This window comes from Anomaloglossus baeobatrachus, chromosome 5 (genome assembly GCF_048569485.1).
Source record: "Anomaloglossus baeobatrachus isolate aAnoBae1 chromosome 5, aAnoBae1.hap1, whole genome shotgun sequence".
NCBI classification, from domain to species: Eukaryota; Metazoa; Chordata; class Amphibia; order Anura; family Aromobatidae; genus Anomaloglossus; species Anomaloglossus baeobatrachus.
The window spans coordinates 234,482,049-234,499,668 of NC_134357.1; the positions used below are offsets into that span (position 1 = coordinate 234,482,049).

Genomic DNA, 17,620 nt, shown 5'->3' on the forward strand with positions numbered 1-17,620 from the left:
AACAATTATACTCAAGTACAAACAAGATGGAAATGTCCAGCCATTATACCACTCAGGAAGGAGACGGGTTCTGTGTACTAGTGATGTACATAACCCAAGAACAAAAGCAAAAGACCATGTGAAGATGCTGGCAGAAGCTGGTAAGATTGTGTCATTATCCACAGTGAAATGAGTGCTGTATCAACATGGGCCGAAAGGCCACTCTGCCAGGAAAGAGTCATTACTCCAAAAGAAGCATAAAAAAGCCAGATTAATGTTTGCAAATGCACACCGGGACAAAGACCTTAATTTTTGGAGACATGTTCCGTGGTCTGAAGAAACTAAAATTGAACTGTTTGGCCATAGTGACCATCGTTACATTTGGAGGAAAAAGGGAGAAGCTTTGAAGCCTAAAACACCAGCTCAACTGTAAAACATGGGGGTAGCAGCAGCATGTGGTTTGGTTGTTTTGCTGCATGAAGGACTGGTGCACTTCACAAAATAGATGGCATCATGAGGAAAAAAGATTATGTGGCAATACTGAAGGAACATCTCAAGACATAAGCCACGAACTTAAAGCTTGGGCGGAAATGGGTGTTCCAAATGAACAATGAACTGAAGCATACTGTCAAACTGGTTACAAACTGGTTTAAGGACAACAAAAGCAATGTTTTGGAGTGGCCATCATAAAGCCCTGATCTCAATCCTATTGAAAATTTATTGGCAAAGCTGAAAAGGCCGCTGCGAGCAAAGCAATCTACAAACATGGCTCAGTTACACCAGTTCTGTCAGTAGGAATGGGCCCAAATTCCTACCAACTATTGTGAAAAGCTTGTGGAAGGATATCCAAAACGCTTCACCCAAGTCATACAGTTTAAGGAAAATGGTACCAAATACTAATGACATGGAGGGAAACTTTTGACTTTTCAGAAACTAAAACACATGCCTTAAAACATTCTCTCTCATTATTCTGGCATTTTGCAAATATAATTAATTTTGGTTCCTAATTGACCTGAAACAGGTAAGTTGTATTCTGATTTCATGTCAGATAGTGAGAAAAACATGTCTTTTAAGATGTAGTATGTAAACTTCTGGTTTCAACTGTTTATTTTCAAAAGTTTATTTGTAAGTACGATGATAGGAAAACCAAATGTGAAAATGTATTGTTCTTATTTTATTGGATTAAAAAAAAATAATATTCGGAAAAAAGAAATTTGGTTTTCCGAGACCCCCAAAATAGAAAAAGTTGAGGATCTTGGGAAATGGCAACACAAACCACATTTTTTTCCCCAAGAATGTTATGAATTTTTATAAGCCACTAAAATAATTTTTAAAAAATATTCAAGTTTGGAGTCGTCGTTATCGTACTTACCTGAATTCACATTTTTGTTCCCAGGTCATTTTTACTATACAGTTAATGCCCTAAAAACAATCCCCAAGAAACAATGGTGGAATTGCTGTTTTTTTCAATTCACCCAATGTGGATTTGTTTTCCACATTTTTTTCAGTGCTGCTTTCACATCAGCGTTTTTTTGACGAACGTCAAAAAAAAATGCAAAGCGCAGATGACAGGATCGATCCTGTTGAATCAGTGTTGAAGCATGCAAACGCAAGTGTTATTTTACAGGATCCTTTCACTTGCAGTTTATGGGCGGGCATTGGAGTCATGTGATCGTGAGTCAGTGGAACTCGACCTGACAGCCGAGAGAGAGCTGATCGGGAGTCAGCTGACTCCTGATCTCACAGCCCACACACGCTGCGATGGATACAGGTTAACAGCAGTCACTGGCTACTGCCAATCACGTATGACCATGTGCGGGGTTTCTGGTCTGGAGTTCAACTGAGTTCAGATAAGCTGAGGACCCCAATGTCGACCGATTACTTGTTCTGTGTCCCGCTGCATCAATCGCAGCGTGTGCGGAAAGCTGAGTTCGGCCAGCACTGGAGTCAGCTGATCTGAACTCAGCTGAACTCAGCCAGCAGAACAAGTAATCAGGTCAGCTGACTCTAGTGTCGGCCGATTACTTGTTCTGTGTCCCCTGCATCCATTGCATCGTGTGCGGGTTGTGAGGTCAACTGAGTTCAGGTCAGCTGAGTTCAGATCATCTGACTCCAGTGCCAGCCGAACTCAGCTGACCTCACAGCCTGCACACGCTGCGATTGATGCAGGGGGACACAGAAAAAATAATCGGCTGACACTGGAGTCAGCTGATCTGATTACTTGTTCTTCTGGCTGTGTGGTCAGGAGTAGGGGTGAGTGAGCAGTAAAATACTCGATGGGCGAAACCCATGTCTGTTTTGGGTTTTTTTTAACCCTATTTTTAAAAATAGGGTTAGGGGTAAAAAAAAATGCGTGGGCTCCCGCTGCATTTTCTATTGCTAAGGGTAATTCAAGCAGCTGCTGGCAAACCCACTACTTGGTGTTACCTTCACTGGCAATGGACCCAGCTGGGAACCAAAAATATAGGGAAGCCCTTTTTTTAATTATTTCAGTTATTTGAATTTCATGAAATAATTAAAAAAAATTAAGTGGGCTTCGCCCAATTTTTATGTTCAGCCAGGTACAACTAGGCAGCTGGGGATTGGAATCCGCAGCTCAGGGTAGCCCAAGCTTTCTGGCCCCCCCAGTTGAGAATTGCAGTCCACAGCCACCCCAGAAAATGGCGCTTTCATAGAAGCACCATCTTCTGGCGCTGTATTCAACTCTTCAGTGGCCCTGGTGCTGGGTGGCACGCTGGGTAATAAGGGGATAATACCAGCTTTGTTTTCCCAGCTGACATAAAGCCCGAGATTCTTAATGTCAGGCCAAGTTTTATCTAGCCATTAAAAATCTCCAATAAAGGGTTAAAAAAAGACACCACACAGAGAAAAAATATTTTATTAGAAATAAATACACAGACACACTTAGGGACTCCATCTTTATTACTCCCTCTCACCCCTCCACGATCATGGTCTTCTTTCTTCTGTCTTGCTTCAACTGATGCAACTGCACTAGAAAGCACAGGGGAGGATCTGCTTTCTGGGCATGCTCAGTACTGAAAACAGGATCCTGCCTACCAGAATGCGGTGACTTCCGGTAGAGGAGGATCCAGCTCATTGAAAAGCATTGCTGGTACCGCCGCGATATGAAGGATCCGGTGACATGCAGTATTTTGTCAGAGGTCAAAAACGCTTACAAGTAGCATTTTTGAAAAAAGATAAAATACTGCATCTCACCGGATTCAGTGTATGACGCACGCAACCGCAAGTGGACGCATATTGCCGCGATTCCATTGCAAATGCATTGAAATGACAACACATTTGTAAAGGATCCGGTCATATGCGTTTTGCGTTTTTTATAAAAACGCTGATGTGAAAGCAGCCTTAGGCTGGTTTCACACTACGTTTATTTAACATGCGTCAGGAACGTTTTTTTGCTGCAAAAGCGGATCCTGCTTTTACAGCAAAAAACGCATGCAAACGCATCTGTTATTTTGCAGGATCCTGTCACTGGATGTTTAGGGGCGGGCATTGGAGTCATGTGATCGGGAGTGAGGGGAACTAGACTGGGAGCCGGCTTCTGACAGCTGCAGACGCTGGTAACCAAGGTAAACATCGGGCTTGGATACCCGATATTTATCTTGGTTACGAGTGTCTGCAGCTGCTAGGAGCAGGGCTGTCTGCACGTAACCAACGTAAACATCGGGTAACTAAGAGAAGTGGTTACCCGATATTTACCTTGGTTACGAGTGTCCGCAGCTCTCAGGTGGGAGAGAGAGGGAGGAGAGGAAGGGGGAAAGACAGAGATAGAGAGAGAGGGTGAGGGGGGAAGGAGGAGAGAGAGACAGATCACGCGAGACTGGTTCTGGGCATGCTCAGTAGACCAAGCAGGATCCTGCCTATCAGCATGCAGCGTTCACCTGCGTTTGCGTGCTGTTTAGTCAGGATCCGGTGACATGCAGTATTTGGACGCAGCTCAAAAACGCTACAAGTAGCGTTTTTGAAAGATGTTAAAAAACTGCAAGTCGCTGGATCCTTACTATAACGCACGCAAACGCAGGTGAACGCATGTTAACGCGAGTCCATTGCAAATGCATTGAAATGAAAACGCATTTGCACTGGATCCGTTTCTGCGTTAAAAAGACGTTCAGGACGGATGTTAAATAAACGTAGTGTGAAACCAGCCTTATATGGTGAAGTCATTGGTGTAATTTAAAATTGCAACTTATCCTGTACAACACAAGTCCTCATATGGATATGTCTACAGAAAAATAGAAAAGTTATAGCTCTTGTATGTAGGAGAGGAAAAAATTAAAACTCAAAAATTAACTATTATAAATCAATAGTACACATGAAAATAAGTATTTTTGGAATATATTTTATCAGACAAATTTGCTTCTTTCTCTGCCAGAATGAATCAGTCTTTATCAAAATTCTCAATTCTGTGCTTAAGTCTGTATTCAGTGAAGACTTTTCCATTACTGAGATAGGAGACGGCAGATGTTACTGATGGGATTCTTTCATGACAGGAGGTCCCCAGACTACAACCCAATCGAACACTTGTGGTAGAGTTGAAGAAAAAGCAATTAAAGCAAATATGCAGTGACAAAAAAAAAACCCCGTAATTTTGGCATTTGGAATTTTTTTCACACTACGCCGTTTACCGATCACATTAATTGATTTTATATTTTGATAGATCGGGCATTTCTGAACGTGGCGATACCAAATGTATTTTTTTAACCCTTTAATTTTCCATGGGGCGAAAGGGGGTGATTTGAATTTTTAGGTTTTTTTTATTTTTTATAAATTTTTCAAAACTTTTTTTTTTTTTATTTTATTTTTTTTAGGATCAGCAATCTGATCACTCATTTATTTCTACCGATCAGAGCAGCATCGCTCAGATCGGGAGAAATGATCATGTCTTGTAACCTGCAGTACCGGCTGCTGGTTAAAGGACCTGAGTCATGTGAGCTACAGGAGTCATCACATGACCCTGTGCTACCATGACAACCATCGGATCCATGTTATCACATCACATAACTTCCGGTGGTGTCCTGTCAGTATGCGATTATCGTGATCGCCGTTAAAATGGCGCTGTCACATCTTGACAGTGCCATTTAAGGAGTTAACAGGTACAGGTGGATAACAATTCCACTTGTACTTACTGTACAAGGCACACATGTTAGCTGAACAAATCAGCTGACATGTGCACGGATCCCGTCTGTAGCCCGCTGCAGCAGATGTGGATTAACACTATAACCACAGGGATGTAAAATTACGGTCCGCGGTCATAATGGGGTTAAAGGGAATTTGTCACCACTTTGACCTTTTTAAACTGTTAATATGGGCATATAGAGCATTATAGAATGCTGAAAAATTCCATACCTATATGTCTCATATCAGATGTCTTGTTGAAATATCATCTTTTATCAGTTTATGTAAATGAGCTCTTCCAGGCTATGGGGTGGTGCTGACGAAACAACAACCTAAACACAATAATGGCTAGGTATGAAGTAGAAGCGTGTATATATATACGTTTTTTTTTTATAAAAGTACAAAACTTTATTAGTGTAAATTCAAAATAGTAAAACACAGGAAGAACCCAAATAATGGAGCACAAAATCCATAGATGTCAACACTCTTATTAATGTGTGGTCACAATTTACACAAATTGATAAACTCTCAGACAAATATCCTATTATATAGAATCTGACAGCTGGTAACAAGGATGATGTATATCTTATTTACGGGGTATATATAGATCAAAATATCCAATTGAAACGCCATCCTTGTATCAACAGGCAGATAATGGCAGCTTCAGAACACTGACAAACCATGTTACAATAATCAGGGTCAGCCGTACAAGAAATTACTATATATCTATGATTTGCTGTTTAAGACGTAGTGCAACATACCATGATAATACCAGAAATTAACATAATGCTGCAGATTTGAAACCACAATAAATGATAACAGAAAAAGAGCATATATACCATCTACCAGTCAATGGCAGAGCCAATGTGGATCTATCTGAGGCATATGACAAACATCAATTTATAATGACATTGATCCCCGCACTGGCACGCAGATGGTAGCAGCTTCATATGCTGACATCCATGCATAAAGCAATTGGAGTCAGTCAGTGTAGAAACGCTATAGATCTGAATCAAATGCTTAGTAGCTAACACAGCAGCCAATAATCATGCACATTAAGGTTATACTGCAGCTTTAGAATGCCAAAAGAGGATAGCACAAAGTAAAGGACATAATACCTTGAGAAGAGGGTCACCTGGCCATGCTCTCCACCACCCCTGACGCCGTTTCGCCTCGCTTCTTCAAAATAAATCATAGATATATAGTAATTTCTTGTACGGCTGACCCTGATTATTGTAACATGGTTTGTCAGTGTTCTGAAGCTGCCATTATCTGCCTGTTGATACAAGGATGGTGTTTCAATTGGATATTTTGATCTATATATACCCCATAAATAAGATATACATCATCCTTGTTATCAGCTGTCAGATTCTATATAATAGGATATTTGTCTGAGAGTTTATCAATTTGTGTAAATTGTGACCACACATTAATAAGAGGGTTGACATCTAGGGATTTTGTGCTCCATTATGTGGGTTCTTCCTGTTTTTACTATTTTGAATTTACACTAATAAAGTTTTGTACTTTTATAAAAAAAAAAACGTATATATACGCTTCTACTTCATACCTAGCCATTATTGTGTTTAGGTTGTTGTTTCGTGATCAGTCTGAAGTGCGTGTTTAATGAGGACAATTGATGTTTAAATATGGGGTGGTGCTGCCTGGACGATAACTCCGCCTTCAGAGATTATTATAAATAGAGGGGCGTTACCAGTGTGATGGCCGCTCTCTGCTCTCACTACATAGCTGTATGGGATTATAAGTGACACTTCTGCAGGTGACTCTCCGCTTCAGCCTCCAGCTTGTACTTTGATGGTGTTGCAACATTGTTGCCATACAGCAGAGCTCAGGGAGCTGCAAAAAATGTGTTTGAAAGAAGACAAATTTCACTTTTCCTGTTCTGTGTCAGTTACTTGTGTCACACTGGTAACGCTTCTTTTATTAACTCCGCCTACAGAGCTTATTGTGATCTTCCAGGCAGCATCCGCCCCATAGCCTGGAACAGCTCATTTACATAATGTGATAAAAGATGATTTTTCCACAAAGCTTCTGATACGCGACATAAAGCCTGTATGCATATAGTACAGTTTAAAAAGGTCAAAGTAGTGACAAATTCCCTTTAAATCTGATGGAGAGCATCCCCAGAAGGAATCAGGCAGTGTTGAAAGCCAAAGGAGATTTACAAAATACTAACACAACAGTACAAATTTAGATAAGAAGCAAAATAGTAACCATGCATTAACATGACAATAATCAGCATAAATAATCATATGTAAATAGTTGCAAGTCAATTTTATGTATGAGATAGCCAAGATGATTGTCTATAAAGTGAAGGTAGTCTCGCATTCAAAGCTATAGTTGAAGGAGAGATATGGGGACTGAAAGTTAAAAGTTTAAAACATTGTTACCCTTTTGCTTGTATGTGATGTATATGCAGCAGTCTTAGTGTATTCTGAGTGATGCATATGCAAGTCTTAATGTCCTATGGGAGGTATATACAGCAGTATGTGTATCCTATGGGATGTTTATACAGCAGCCCCAGTGTATCCTATGTGATCTACACATAGCAGCCACAATGTGTTGTAAATACTGCAGTCTCATTTCATCCTATATTATGTATCTTCAGCAGTCTTAAAGCCCATTTACACGCAATGACATTGCTAACGAGATGTCATTGGGTTCACGGAATTCGTGACGCACATCCGGCCTCATTATTGACGTCGTTGCGTGTAACTGCTCCGAGTGAGTGTTAACGATCAAAAATACTCACCTAATCGTTGATCGTTGACACGTCGTTCATTTTCATAATATCGTTGGTCGTTCTGGACGCAGGTTGTTCGTCGTTCCTGCGGCAGCACACATCGCTCCCTGTGACACCGCAGGAATGACGAACAACAACGGACCTGCGTCCTCCAGCAACGACGTGGGCGTGTCTTTCCTTCGGCTGCGCTCAGCCCCTCCGCTTCTATTGGCTACCTGCCGTGTGACGTCGCTGTGACGACGCACGAACCACCCCCTTAAAAAAGAGGCAGTTCGCTGGCCACAGCAACGTCGCTAGGCAGGTAAGTATGTGTGACGAGGACTAATGATATTGTGTGCCACGGGCAGCGATTTGCCCGTGACGCACAAACGACCGGGACGGATATAAATGGGCCTTTAGTGTCCCCTATTTCTATATGTAGTAGTTTCTGTGTATCCTATGATGTATATGCAGCAGTCTTGGTGTCTCCTACGTAATGCATATGCAGCAGTCTAAAAGTATCCTATGTGGTGTACATACAGCAGTCTTAGTATACCCTATGTGATGTATAGGCAGCTGTCTGTGTAGCTTATGTGATGTATGTATTTATGTATGTATTTTTTCCATCAGGCACAATCCGGAAAAAAACGGATCCGGTGCCGGATCCGTTTTATCCCCATTGATTTGTATTAGCGCCGGATTGTGCCTGATGGCCTTGCGTTGCATCCGGCTTTTGACGGATCCGGCGTAATTACTCAATGTGGCAACCAGATGGAACGTCTCCATTGAACTTTTTTGTCTCTGAAAAAAAACGTATCGCGTCGGATGCGGCCTGATACGGCGTAGTTTACAATGGAAGCCTATGGACGCCGGATCCGGCGCGATGCGGCAAAAATCGGATGCGGACGCCGGATCCGTTTTTTTAAACTGAGCATGCTCCAATTTATTGAAAAAAAACGGATCCAGCAAAAAAACGGACGAAATGGATGCAAAAAAAAAACAGATGCGCCGGATCTGTTTGACGGATCAGGTATACCGGATCCATAAAAAAAAGGATCAGGCGCATCCGTTTTTGCATATTCTTTTTGTGTTTTTCATAATCTCGTTCCTCCTTCTGTGCTCTGGTTGTTCGTCGCTCCCGAGGCAGCACACATCGCTCCGTGTGACACCCTGGGAACGATGAACAGCAGCTTACCTGCATCCCGCCGGCAATACGGAAGAAGGAGGTGGGTGGGATGTTTACGTCCCGCTCATCTCCGCCCCTCCGCTTCTATTGGGCGGACGCTGTGTGACGTCGCTGTGACGCCGAACGTCCCACCTCCTTCAGAAAGAGGATGTTCGCCGCCCACGTCGCCCGGGAGATAAGTACGTGTGACGGGGGTTAACGACTTTGTGCGCCACGGGAAACTAATTACGTGACGCACAAACGACGGGGGCAGGTGCAATCGCTTATGCGATCGCACAATTTATCGTCCCGTGTGATGCCCGCATTAGCCTTGCCAAGAGGTTTATGATATACTTCCTAGGAAGTCAGAGACTGGAGCACATCTTTAACCCCTTAATATAAAAAAAAACTACACTTCAGTGCACAAAAAACTAGTCCTCATAAAGCTTCATCAGCAAAAAAATAAATTGTTATAGGTTTCAAAAAATGGCAAGGCAAAACAAATATATTATCATATATATAATTAAAAGTATTTCTAACCTCAAAAATATAAAAAAATAGCATACTAATGGTATTGCTGTATTGTTGTGACCTGGAGAATCCCTTTTGTCTTGTCAATGTTTGCTAATAGCATGTGTCTGCTGTCATGGTCACGTCCCTTGGCTGCATTGTGACCGCATGCTCTGTCTTCTCACTGTCTGGCAGTGTTCTCACTCTGGGGTCGCTCCTACCGGGAGCTAGAACCAGAAACCACCAATGACCGCTCCTTTACAGATCTCTACGAGATGCTATAGGGTTTGGCTACCGGGAAGTCCTCATTTTCAATTTTCTCTAGCCACTTTATCAAACATCAACACATTTTTGTAACAAAATGTGCAAAGTTTTTTGTTTTGTTCAACAATTTGTATTATTTTTCTAGATCCACTGTGTGCTTTATGGCTTTATAGAAGTTTATATTTGCAAGCTGCCATTTCTCCTTTTTTAATTAACTGGTTGTCAAATATGTTTTACATAAACAAATTAAGCTTTTTTTTGTTGTTCTACGGTATTTTGTAGATAATCCCGTTAATAATGGTGCTCATATAATGCATTCTATTCCCTACAGCGATCATATTCCACTTTTTTATTACTGCCAAGAACTGACCCTGATCAGTCATGATGGAGAATGACGAATGGCACATGACGGAGAGGATATTAAACATTACACTAGAGATCCTCTACCTTCTTACCGGAGAGGTGAGCGATAGTCTATTAAGTGACAATTCGTTTAGACTAGAGTTCTTTTCTAATATAAGGTAATTTATTAAGTTTGCCGATTTCATTTTTTTTTTAATTATAATTTAGGATAACACCGCCATGAAGACGACATTAAGAGAAAAAAAAACACCTTGCGTTTTTCAAGGATGGAGGACACTGAGCCCCATTAAAGACCATGAGCAGAAGATCTTAGAACTCACCAAGAAGATCATTGAGCTGCTGACCGGAGAGGTGAGCGCTGCTGGTACAATACCACCAAGTGAGGTATCTAAAATAGTGTTTCTCCCCTTGCATACATATACCTCAGGGAGTACACAGCCTGACACCAGGATTTAAAAAAGGATAAAATAAATCTTGCAGTGTCCTGGTTTTCAGCAGTTTTTCATTGCTTGGAGCGAGGATAAGAAAAAAATTGCAACTTATTTAGAATCAGCACCACCCCTGATTTTACGCTGACGAGCAAAAGGGTAACAATGTTTTGAACTTTTGAATTTCAAGCTCCATATCTTCCCGTCCCTAAGAGCTTCAAAACTGAGACTGCATTCGTTTTATAGACAATCATCTTGGCTATCTCATACATAACTTGACTTGCAACTATTTAGCATATGATTAGCTATGCAGATTCTTTTTATGTCACTGCATTGTTAATGCTTTGCGCCTAAAAATCAGAATTTTTATTTTTATTATTTTGTTACGATTTTGTAAATACACATTTTTCTTTCAACACTTCCTGAATTGTTCTGCGCATGCTCTTGATCAAATTCAAAAGACTGAAATCTGATCACAGGTCTCTTCTACACGTTCCCAATGTTGGGGCATACTGGTCTGCTCATTTGGGTATGTATACAGCTTTTTCTTCAACTCCACCCACAAGTGTTTACTTGGGTTGAAGTCTGATTGATTGATTGATTGATTGTGATTGAACTGTTTCCTCTCCAATCTTGACGTATGCTTTGGGTCGTTGTCTTGCTGGACCACTGTGTTGTCCTTTTCATACCCATAGTACTCAAGTGTACGAAGTAACTTGTCTTGAAGGATAATCACATATACCTCAGCAATGAGACCACCATCGATCTGGTCAAGTATCCACCGACTTTGGCTGTGAAACAACCTCATATAATCAGGCTTCCTCCACCGAATTTGACAGTTCTTTCAATATATCGGTCTGTTAGCCCCTTTTTCCCTTGTTTCTTCCAGACCCATTTGTAGCCATGAGAGCCTTGTCTATGGACTTTTGTCTCATTGCTCCAAATTACCCATTTCCAAACTTCTACTGTCCACTTTTCAGATTTTTTTGCAAACTCGAGCTAACTTCCTAAGATGATATTGGAGTTGAGACTTCTTCACCTTTTTTCAGGCCACTATTACAGACTTTTCTAACTTGTGTTGCACGGTGTTTGCATGGACGTCTGTGATCTCACTATTACAAAGCATCTGTCCCGCTGATAAGAGGGCTTTACACGCTGCAACATCGCTAGCATTTGCTGGCGATGTCGAGCGCGATAGCACCTACCCCCATCGTACGACCGATATGTGGTGATCACTGCCGTAGTGAACATTATCGCTACGGCAGCATCACACGCACATACCTGCTCTGCGACGTCGCTCTGGCTGGCGAACCATCTTTTTTTTTAAGGGGGCTGTGAGGCAAACCCTGGGATATGAAGATGAATTATGACTTCCAGTCATAATCGCTCTCATCACTCCATGGCAGTGCCCCCTCCCTTCTTGTTCTCAGATGTCCAGCATCTGTGAAGGTGTCACATCCCAGCAACACATCCCATGGCCATCTCCTGTGATATGGAGATTAGGTGATGTGGGAACAATGGACACAGGATGACTCCCTGCCGTGACCCTGTAGTAGGGGCTGCTATCTAGTTAGCAAGCTTGGAAGTATCCAGACAGGACGACTCCAGTAAAAAAATGGTTCATATCTCGCAAGCCATATTTCCGATAAATATGGCAACCATAAAAATGGTGTCTCCGCATGCGGACGATGCTGGCACACCCTTTTTATGGGAGCAGGACCTGGGGAAATACCCCAGGCGTGATATCAGCCAATGGGGAACTAGTAGACAAGTCATGAGTCCTCTCGTTCTGTAGCTAAATTCATAGCTGTCACAATGAGAGCGTCGGCGTCCGCCTACGACGCTCCCAGGCCAAGTTATGGCCATATTCCATGTTGTGGATTTTGTCCATAACTCCAGCCAGGGGTGGAGCAGTGCTCCCTCTGAGGTCACTAAGGTAGGAGGGGACCTGGATTTGCCCAGGTTGATAACCCTACTTCGGCCATTTTCCAGTGTTCTTCTGCTCGGGGGCCTGGTTGGGAAAGACCTGTGAGGGAGTTCCTGGAAACCTGGTCTATGGCGCCCCCCTGTGGCCAGACACACAAGGTAACTGCTGGAACTGTGTATGCCTGTTTGTAACCCATGCTTTGCTTGTAACTGTACTCTGACATATGTATATTCTGTAGATTCCCTATTGTATATATTGTAGTTTCTAGTGTGCTTTAGGCTGATTAAATTATATAATTAATCTTGGGCTGTTCTGTTATCTCGATCTTGAATCCCACGTCTGTGTGTTCGGCTAATAGTTACCGTGAAGCGGTTGGTGGCAGCGAGTTGTGCCAAGGATTATTGTGGGGAGGCCAGTGAGATTCGGGGAGGTTTTATATATTCCGCCCGCGGAGGTCGGGGGAATATATACCCTACTCTCACCGGGGACCCTTCAATAATCGGCATAAGTAGTATAGCGGCCTCCTTGCTTATTGTCGGGCAATTCCATAATTGGCCTGACTATAAGAGGGGCGCTAGAGAGCGCGTCACGTGCTCTGTCTGTCGGTCGGGAGGTATAAAGGAGGGGTGACCCCCACTTGTTACCCCCCGATTGTGACGTACTGGTAGCCAGCGCGGGGGATTTCTGAGTGACCCCCCCGGTGGTTCGTGACTTATTGGTGGCAAGCGGTGGGATCGAGATAATAGTGTGTGTGAGTGTGAGACCCATACTCCCAGACGCTAAAGACTGCCTGCAGCAGCTGTGGCTGCTGGGGTCTTCAGACTAGCTCAACACTAGAGTGTCAGAGTGCAGATACTGTAAGGTGTGTGGGTGCATCAGGTGTCAGTTCTGTGTCAGTGACCAAAAGTCTGCAAGAATGGCTGATGGCACCAGGAGCAGAGCTATGCAACTGGCCAATGCTAAAGCAGGAGCCGAAGAGAGGGAGGACGGTGCTGTGGACAGTAATGAGGAGGTTGCCCACGAGTCCTCCAGGAGCTCGACGCCAGAAAACCGTTCTGCAGAGGACAGCGCACAACCTGGCAATTATGGACAAGATGAGGAGCAGCTCACCCAAGGGTCCTCAACGAGCCAGATGCCAGCCCTCCGCTCTGCAATGGACAGTGAATCACCAGGCTCCGCAGCGGGCCGCAGATCACCACGTGCCATTCCACCGAGCCTGGGAGGCTCGGATAGCCTTCTTCAAATGGCTATGGCCCTTCTCCAGGCTGGAGACCAGGAGGGCTACAAGGAACTCCTGGCAGAGCGCAGGGCAGAGCGGCAGGCAGCGCGTGAAGAGCGCCAGGCAGAGCGTGAGGCTGCGGAGCGACGGCAACAGGCAGACCGTGACCACCAGCTGCAGCTAGCTCAGCTCCGGCCCTCATCAGCCACACGTGACCTTCAAGACACCAAACTTCCAAAGGTCCGTGTTGAGGACTTCCCAGTGCTGGAGAAGGATGGAGACTTGGACTCTTTCCTGACTGCTTTTGAACGGACTTGCTTGCAGCACCATCTGGACAAGGATCAGTGGGCCAAATACCTGACCCCCCGTCTAAGGGGTAAGGCCCTGGATATCCTTGGGGACTTGCCTACTGAGGCAGATCAGGGCTACGACACCATCAAGCGGGCCCTGATCCAACAGTACAACCTCACTCCGGAGTCCTACCGCAAGAAGTTCCGGACCCTGCAGAAGGGACCAAAGGACTCCTGGGCTGACCACCGGCGGGCACTTGCCCGAGCTGCCGACCACTGGACCCAAGGCCTGCAGCTTTCCACCGGACCGGAGATCCTGGACTTGTTCATCACGGAGCAACTCTTGTGGAACTGCCCTGAGGATCTCCGCCAGTTCATCCGAGACCAGAAGCCAAAGGGATCCACGGCTACAGCTGCCCTGGCCGATGACTACACCAACAATCGGGCTCCTGAGGCCAGGAGAGCAGCCACCAGCAGCACCTGGAGAGGGGGTAAGATGAATTCTACGACTGCCCACCTGCCCCTAGACTGCAGGGGGTGTCCCCCTCAACTCCCCTCTCCAGGCCCGTGGCAGAACCAAGACGGTGCCACCAGTGCAACCTACCTGGACACTTCAAGGCCATGTGCCCTCAGCGTCCCAAGGCCCCGGCTCCGTCCCCGTCCCAAGGGCCGCCCAAGGTGTATTGTGTGGGTGGGGGTGGTGGTAGGTCCCTGGACAGCTTCCAACCTGTCACCGTCGGCCGGTCTGTGACCATAGGACTGCGAGACAGCGCCTCGGAGGTGACTCTGGTGCGGCCTGACATGGTGTCCCCCCAAGACTTGATCCCGGGAAAAACCCTCGCTGTCTCCGGGATTGGAGGCATTGACCCGGCGCTGCCTGTTGCTGACATTTATGTGGACTGGGGCGCAGGGCGAGGGGTGAGAGAGGTGGGGGTAACTGATCGGATCCCTGCAAACGTGCTACTTGGGACAGATTTGGGGCAGATAACCTCCCAGTTTGGGCCCCCCCCAAGGGCTGAACCTTCAGCCAGTACTGACGTGCCTCCGGACAATGTGAATGTGTTATCTATGAATGATGTGAGAGAGGGGGGAGTGAACTCTGATATTTCTGCTTGCATAGACACCATAGACACACACTCAGCTGCAGCTGTGACAGGGGAGGGGGTCAGAGAAAGGTGTGACAATGCCTCTACAAGTAACCAGCCAGTGAGCTGGGATCTGTTGCCCTCTGCAGGGATAAGCAGAGAGCAGGGTGCTGCAGGGGGAGGACCAGTGTGTGGGGTGGGGGCTACCACAGCAAATGTGGGGTCCCCAGAGATTTCACAGCGGGGTTCTGTTGCTGCAGGAGGGGAACAGGCAGGTGAGATTGGGGCCGGTCCAGGAGCGGAAGTGCTCCCAGGTAAGATCTCGGTGCATGGTTCCCCCACAACCGGGGTGTCAGGAAGCCAGGTAGGTCTGCCTGAACCGGCGACTTGGTCAGGAACGGAGGAGGAGCAGGCACGACCCACGGTCGCAGCGGCTGTGGCCGCTGTCACCCGCAGTGGGAGTGCTGGAAGCCAAGGGGCCTCCCGGAGGTCCGATAGCTCTTCCCCTTCTGACCAAGTGGCAGCCGAGTCAGGCGGAGGCCAGGACACAGGTCCCGGGGTACTGACCGAAGATGTGACAGTCTCGTCGATTCTGGCCACATCTAGTCAGGGGTTTCAGGCAGCGTTAGAAGCTGACGACAGCCTGAAAGCTCTTAAGGAGCAGGCGGCACAGCCTCCCTCGGACTCGGACCCGGAGCGAGTGGTCTGGGACCAAGGACGGCTGTACCGGGCCACGGTCCAGCAGGGTTCACCGGAGGCGTGGCCCAGGGACCGACAGTTGGTGGTACCCTATCCGTTCCGGACGGAGTTGTTGCGGATCGCACATGAGATTCCGATGGCCGGACACCTAGGGATCGCTAAGACCAAGGCCAGGTTAAACCAGCATTTCTACTGGCCAAAAATGGGGGCCGATGTGGCTGCCTACTGCCGTTCGTGTGAAACCTGTCAGAGAGTGGGGAAGGCGGGGCCACACCCCAAAGCCCCACTAGTATCTCTGCCAATCATCGATGAGCCTTTCAGGAGGGTGGCTGTGGATCTGGTCGGCCCACTGGCCATCCCCAGCAGCTCCGGGAAACGCTTCATACTGACGGTAGTGGACTATGCCACCCGGTACCCAGAAGCAGTGGCCTTGTCGTCCATTCGGGCTGACAAGGTGGCCACCGCATTGCTGGAGATTTTCTCCCGAGTGGGTTTTCCCCAGGAAATGCTCACTGACCGGGGGACCCAATTCATGTCCCAGCTGATGGAGGCCCTCTGTAAGCAAGTCCAGGTGCGACATCTGGTGGCCAGCCCGTACCATCCACAGACTAATGGCCTGTGCGAGCGGTTTAATGGCACCTTAAAGCAGATGCTTAAGATGTTGGTCGACTCCCATGGGCGTGACTGGGAGCGGTATCTCCCACACCTGTTATTTGCTTACCGGGAGGTTCCACAGGCCTCAACAGGATTCTCACCGTTTGAGCTCCTGTACGGGCGACGTGTGCGGGGCCCCCTGGCTCTGGTGAAAGAGGCTTGGGAAGGGGATTTGGCCACCCCTGGAGTGTCGGTTATCGAGTATGTCATGCGCTTCCGGGACAAAATGCAGGCCTTGACGCAACTGGTACACGACAATATGGCTCAAGCCCAGGCCGATCAGAAGCGTTGGTACGACCAGAACGCTTGTGAGAGGACCTACCAAGTGGGTCAAAAGGTGTGGGTACTGGTCCCCGTACCACAGGACAAGCTTCAGGCAGCCTGGGAAGGCCCATACCTCGTGTACCAGCAGCTCAACCCTGTGACGTACCTGGTCACCCTGGACCCTGCCCGTGGAAGGCGGAAGCCCTTCCATGTGAACATGATGAAGGCACATCATGAGCGGGAGGCATGTGCGCTCCCCGTGTGCAACCTGCCCGAGGAGGGAGAAGCGGAAACCCTCTTGGATATGCTAGCCCAGGTTAGGGCAGGCGGATCCATTGAGGATGTGGAGGTTGGCCACCAGCTCTTGGAGGACCAACGGTCCCAGCTGTGGGCCACCCTACACCCCTTCCGGGGGTTGTTTACCAACCAGCCTGGAAGGACTAACTTGGCTGTCCATCACGTGGACACTGGGGATCATCCCCCGATCCGGCGTTCAGCATATCGGGTCTCCCTGGAGGTGCAGCAACACATGCGCCAGGAGATTGACGAGATGCTGAAGCTGGGGGTGATCCAGGCATCCAACAGCGCTTGGGCCTCGCCTGTAGTCCTCGTCCCTAAGAAGGACCGAACCACTCGGTTCTGCGTGGACTACAGGGGGCTCAATGCTGTCACGGTCGCCGATGCGTACCCAATGCCACGCATCGATGACCTGCTCGATCAGTTGGCCGGGGCTCAGTACCTGACCATCATGGATCTGAGCCGGGGATATTGGCAGATCCCCCTGACTCGCAAGGCCAGGGAACGCTCTGCCTTTATTACCCCATTTGGACTGTACGAGTCCACGGTGATGCCATTCGGGATGAGGAATGCCCCTGCCACTTTCCAGCGGATGGTCAACAC

The 17,620-nt window shown here is 46.7% G+C and overlaps 1 protein-coding gene across 1 annotated transcript in view; it reads left to right on the forward strand.

Moving 5' to 3' along the window:
* The window catches only part of LOC142311084 (uncharacterized), a 46,554-nt gene that overhangs the window by 12,262 nt on the left and 16,672 nt on the right, over positions 1–17,620 (forward strand). Inside the window, exons 2-3 of the mRNA XM_075349159.1 lie at positions 10,123–10,253; positions 10,362–10,505. Of these exons, the coding sequence (XP_075205274.1) occupies positions 10,173–10,253; positions 10,362–10,505 (225 nt within the window). The 5' untranslated portion in view covers positions 10,123–10,172. The remainder of the gene's footprint in view (positions 1–10,122; positions 10,254–10,361; positions 10,506–17,620) is intronic.